The sequence below is a fragment of the Tiliqua scincoides genome, chromosome 8 (genome assembly GCF_035046505.1).
Source record: "Tiliqua scincoides isolate rTilSci1 chromosome 8, rTilSci1.hap2, whole genome shotgun sequence".
NCBI classification, from domain to species: domain Eukaryota; kingdom Metazoa; phylum Chordata; class Lepidosauria; order Squamata; family Scincidae; genus Tiliqua; species Tiliqua scincoides.
In genome coordinates, this window is record NC_089828.1 from 42753850 (window position 1) to 42759849 (window position 6000).

Here is a 6000-nt window from a genome sequence, read left to right on the forward strand (position 1 = left end):
TGGGGATGATGCAATGATGCAGGAGGATAATGTCACTGTGTCACCCTACCCTGGGTGCCATTAGCTCTCCTTAGCTTTCCTGTTTGCAAGCTCCATTTGCCAGCTCACTGCTGTGGGTGTGACTCCAAATGGAGTTAGCCCAGAGCGCAGCATCAGTGAAAGAATTGGGTGTTGGTTAAACCGGTAACTATTTAAGCCATTTCAGCCCAACGTTGCATATATGCAACAGGGATAAAATGTGTATGCCTGTGGGCTGGGTTAACTATTAGTAAAGCTTCCCCAAATATCTTCATTTCGGCAGACAGCAGGAAAAGAGCTAGTGGGGGGAAAGGAGCTCGTGGCACAGGATAGGATTGGGCCAGAAATCTTATTACAAGGTAGTCTTTTACTCAGTCTTTTACTTGTTTGCTGTTGCCAGGCTGCCCTCTTCTAGCTAGTGAGAGCAAGGCTGACCAGCAATACTATTTCTGACTTCATGTCCTTCCATGGGGTGTCCTGGGGCAAGATGACTGGAAATGGCCATTTTTGTGCCTTATTTTCTCACCTGTTGGAGTGGGCAAGAACAAGCTGGTGGACACTTTACATTGTATAACACAAAACACATCATTAGATGAGGCTGGTGAACCCGTCAGCGACACAAACATATTCCCCGCGACTTACAAAAATGGCTTTGTAAAAGGTGGGTTGGTGTTGTCATGTTTTGAAACACTATCTTTCAGGATCACAGAAGACCATTTGCATTATTTCCCCTCATGTAATTAAATAATCATCTTGTTATTACCCTTGTACATTTTTGTGTGTGTGTATTTGTGGCACAAAGCTGACCCTCGCAATTCTAGGTGCTCATGGGAACAGCATTGTTGATTATGATGTTAGGCCACCCACCACCGTCATAGCTCTAGATCTTCATGTGGTTGCAAACCAACCACATCCAACACTGGGTTGATGCATATGGGTAACCCCATTATTATCTCTACCCCATAGAGACAGCAACTGTTACCCTGCACATGCCCAATCTCATCTGATCTCGGAAGCTAAGCAGGGTCAGGCCTGGTTAGTACTTGGATGGGAGACCACCTGGGAACACTGGGTGCTGTAGGCTTATACCATAGTCTTTCGAGACTGAAGGTTACCAACCATAGAGAACCCCATGTGCGCCACAATTTGGTGCTAGATTCATATCATGCGTTCTTCTATTCCGACAATGTTCCAGGATCAGGGCTATACTCTTTATTTTCTCCCCAAAATATTTCTCCCCAAAGATGCACATACTCAAAATTTGAATTATTCTGACAATTAATTCCAGATACTTGGGATCATTTATTAAAACTTGATTTTCAGCTTGTGAACAGTTCCAAGTGTCTACTTTTCACTTGATTTTTTTCAGACTGTTAGCGTCATGCTTTCAAATGAAAAAAAAAGGCAGAAGTGACTGGTTCAGGGTGTTTTTGGGTTTTTTTGCCATGCATGGTTCTACACTTCCCCACTGGCCCCCCCCCCCCCCACTAAAATTATAGTTGAAAATTGGGCATTTTGTTTAGGTCTGGGTCTACCTTTTGTACTTCAGTTGGATTGAAACCTTTCAAAGAAAGACAAGCACTTCTAATCAGCTGTCAACAATAATGGTGTGTTCAAGCAACATGGGGAGTAGCCCAGCAAATCAAGATAATGGTTTTTCCTATGGTTGCATTTTCTCTGTTCTTGCTGCCCTAAAACATTCACAGGTCATTTATCTTGGACATTTAGGAGAAGCACAGGCTCATTACAGCTAAGCTGAACAAAGGCAAAGTGTCCGGCCATTGTGATCTGTTACCTTTTTTCACCCCTGGGGAGAAATGGGTTTTAACTAGAGTCTGGGGCTACAACCTTGCCCAAGGGGGTGGAAACTGATGGATGAGGGGAGCAGAGAAGGCCAGGTTGGCTGCATGTCCCCCTCTCTTGTGTTATTTAAACCTCTGCTATTGTTTTGTCTCTGTTTTTTTGCCCCCTCCCCTCATCATTCTTGCAGAGCCCAGAAGTAAGTTAATTTCTCTCTTGCAGCTGCCTTTTTCTCAAATGCCAGCACTCTCTCTGCATGGTTTGTCCATTTGGTTTCCACACTCTGGAAAGTGAAAACAGACTCCATCCAAACATGTTCGCACACCCCCACACCCACAGTCAGTCACCCACATTTTTGGTTTGCTTGCCACGGATGCTGGCAAGGGACACCCATGAGTCATCTTTTGCCACCAAATTTCACAGTGTTTGAAATTTGAACATTAGCGCGGGGTGGGGGGGCTCAACGTTTTGGATTTGTAGCATGTCGACCTGCAAATGCAAACTCTGTGTTTCAGGTGTATCTCGGCACAACTTTCCATGCCGCTTTTTGCCTGTGTCACAGCGTTGCTCTGATTAGAGGCCTAGCAACGTGGCTTAAGAGAAGACATCCATAAGTGGGTCTGCCATTCTTCTGCATCACAAGGCATACACACACACACACACGCACCCATATACTCTCCAGCCTTCTAGAAAATCTTCCTCCTCTTCTCAAGTTAATTGTGTGCCCAGCAGAATCATTATCAAACATGATGCAATTTCCCTCCCTTCCCATTCTCATTTATAAAAAAAATGAGTAGGTCTAACCAACGTAGAGTCATTTTTCCAACAATGCCCAACTTTATGCTTCTGGGGAGCCCATAGGCAGTGCAGGAAAGCAATAGCTCTTTCTTGTTTGTTCCCAGCATCTAGGGATAAACTGCCTCTGTACCTGGTGGTTTCATTTAACTATCATGGCTAATTCCTCCTGGTAGACTTATCTACCACCATTTGTCCACACCACTTTAAAAAAGAAAATAAGAAAAGTCCTGCTGGATCCAAGGTCCATCTAGACCAGTATCCTGGTTGCAACAGTGGTCAGGCACTTGCAAGCAAGATATAAAGGCCATTGCTTTTTCCTGTTGTTTGTCCCCAGCAAATGGTCTTCAGGGGTACGCTGACTCTGAACATGGAGGCTCCATGTTAGCTATCATGGCTAATAACCATTGATAGACTGGCTCCTCCTCAATTTAATTTATCTAATTCATCTTAACATTGCTATGAGTTACATTACCAACATTTTTTTAAATATTATATAAGCTTCCAAGCTAAAGCAGCATAGGAAATACAGGTTGGTTCTTGGCATTCGTGGGTGTTCCGTTCCCTGAACTCCTGTGGATGCCGAAAACTGCTGATAATGAAATCTGCAGTCAGACCTCCAGACACAACCAGAAGCGCCTTCTGGGTGTGTCCAGAGGGGTTCTGAAGTCTGTAGAGGCCGTAGTGTGGCATCTCTGGGCCTGAGAAGTCTTCCCAGATGCAACTAGGAAGGTTGCATCTGGGAGGTCCTCTGTGGATCCTCCTGCGAGTTTGGAATCCACCGAAGAAGAGAACCCTTTGTAACTTAAAGACTAAAACCAATATTTGAAAATAGATTAAGCAATACAAAACCAAGGCAGCCATAACATATCCTGGAGCTGCAAAACCAACAGGAGTAAACCAAGTGATTTGTTGGTGAAGTTTGGTGGAAACAGAAAGGTCTTTTCTTGTCACCTAACCCCACCTACACACATACTGGAGGCCACTTAGACCAAGAGAGCTCTCTCCTCACCCATGCCAATGGCTCCACTCATTGGCCAGCTGCATGTGTGTGTGTATGGATCCAGCAAGGCGGGATCTGGAATTGTGTGCATGTCTGTCTGTCGTACTGGTGAAGTCTCTCGTTCTCTTCTCTCTGCTTTACCTACATCCCACCGACACGCTGCCACTTTCCTCTTTTTTTGCTTTCCAGGTTGAGAAGTGTGAAAATGGAGCAGAGGAAACTCAATGACCAGGCCAACACACTGGTGGATTTAGCAAAGGTGAGATGGGTCAGGTGGTCATCTTGATCCGAGTAAGCCTTGGCCCTCCCCTGCAGAACAAAGGTATCCAGTCAGGACCAGTAAGCCAATGTGGCAGCAGATGGCCATGAGCCGCACCCTCAGTCCTTCCACTGCTTATGTGGCTGTCTTACCCCACCTCCACTGCCTCTACTATTGCTGCCGTAACCATCACCAACCCGGACTGTCCAGGAAAAAGGATTCAGGGGAAGGCGTAGTCTGGTGAACACTCTAGCTAGAATACCCCTCCTTTGGTGCTACTCCTGGGAGGAGGCAGGGCAGTCCTAGAGGCCTCCTCAAGGTAAACGAACTTTCATTCCCTTACCTTGGGGTAAGCCTCTGCTGTCCCAATAGGTCTCCTCAGATTTGCACCAGCCATTTTGCTGAGGAGAGTACAAGACAGGGAATGGGGGAAGGGATAGGATCCTGGCGCGTGCTGGTGCCATCAGTGTCCACCCCCTTCCTAGTCCATTTCACCCCCTGCCCACCCCTGCTATACCTAGAAACTCCCCTGTTCCTTCCCCTCTCCACTCTATTCTGCTCTCCCTTCTCCTGGTTCTCATGACAGCTTACCTGGATCAGCATAGATTGCCCCTGTGGGCACCATGCTACGGCTACCACTGCCGTTTGCAGCAGTGTCCCTAAAATGGCTTCTGGCAGGCACTGCACTATTTGCAAGTCATAAAGCCATCCTTTATGATGTCACATGGCCTCGTTAGGATTGGCTCCAGAGAGGCTTTACAAGTCACTCTGACCAGAAGTGAGCAAAGGAGAGAGTAACCAAGTCTGGAGGGATATTAATTTCTACATACAACATTATACTCTGTTTTTCCCCTGCTCTTTTCCTTCGCCCTGAAATCCCTTTTCCCCTTTGGAGTAAGGGCCCAATCGTATCCAACTTTCCAGTGCTGGTGCAGCCATACCAATGGGCCACGTGCTGCATCCTGTGGTGGTGGGGCAAAGACCTCTTCATGGTAGGGGAATAGGAACATTTATTCCCTTACCTCTGGGCTGCACTGTTGTAGGGAAGTTGGATAGTAATTGGGCCCTAAATGCACACACAAAAATAAATAAAACCAAGGAGTCATACATTGCCAGCTAGGGGTTAATTTCCTCCTCCAGAATAATCCCTGGGGAGATACAGGCTCCTTCCTCTCTTTCTAGGGAGTGTAGCATTCCACCCAACAATCAGAAAAGAAGACAACTAACAGCCCAATCCTATCCAATTTTCCAGTGCCGGTGCAAGTGTGCCAATGGGGCATGCACTGCATCTTGTGGTGGGGCAGTAGTCACAGAGGCCTCCTTAAAATATGGGAACATTTGTTGCCTTACCTTGGGGCTGCACTGCATCTGCACCAGTGCTGGGAAGTTGGATAGGACTGGGCCCTCAGTCACCACCAGAATATGGAGGAGCAGCTTTGTTTCTGCCACTTTCGTGGTTCACCTCAAATTCTCTTCTCTTGTCCTTTGGCAGACTCAGAACGTCATGTATGATATGGTGTCCGAACTGCAGGACCGCAATGAAGATCTGGAGAAGCGCATTAGCGCCTTGGAGAGCAAGATTGACATGCTCGGCCTAACGTTACACGCCCTGCCCAGCCTTGTCAGCCAAGCCATACGTCAACAGCAGCGGGCCCTGACGCGGGCTTGCGGTGCCTCCAACAGCTCAGAATGCTCGTCATGGACTCCGACCCGGCGGCGGAAGTCTCCCTCTACCGCACCCCACACATCTTCAGACAGCGGGTGAAGGGGGGGCAGCCCATGCTGGAGCCCACTCGTGTTATGTATGGCCATTGTGTGGCCGATTTCCACCTGAGCTTTTTTTCTGGAAAGCCCTGTATAGTTACAACAACCTCCTGGAATGCATTGTGCTGAGAGAAAGGTGGTGGGAGAACGGATTGCGGTTCTGGGCCAGTTCCAATGTAACGTTACGCCAGGGGGTTGCCCTTCCTTCTTACAACTTTCTTCTCTATGGTTCCTCCCAAAAGGGGATGCGGAAACCTGAACACCCATGAAGAAGTTTTGTGAATGCCAGTTATATGTATGATCTACGCGGGTGCACATTTTCAGAGTAGCAGGGAGAGGGTATGAGAGTGCTGTCTCCGTG

General features: G+C 47.4%; 1 protein-coding gene and 1 pseudogene across 1 annotated transcript in view; both read left to right on the plus strand.

The window, feature by feature from the left end:
• Positions 1-5640, plus strand: part of KCNN1 (potassium calcium-activated channel subfamily N member 1) — a 45253-nt gene extending 39613 nt beyond the window's left edge. The window contains exons 7-8 of the mRNA XM_066635701.1: positions 3806-3875; positions 5368-5640. Coding sequence (XP_066491798.1) covers positions 3806-3875; positions 5368-5640 — 343 coding nt within the window. The remainder of the gene's footprint in view (positions 1-3805; positions 3876-5367) is intronic.
• Positions 986-1102, plus strand: LOC136659632 (5S ribosomal RNA; annotated as a pseudogene).
• Positions 5641-6000: the final 360 nt, after the last annotated feature.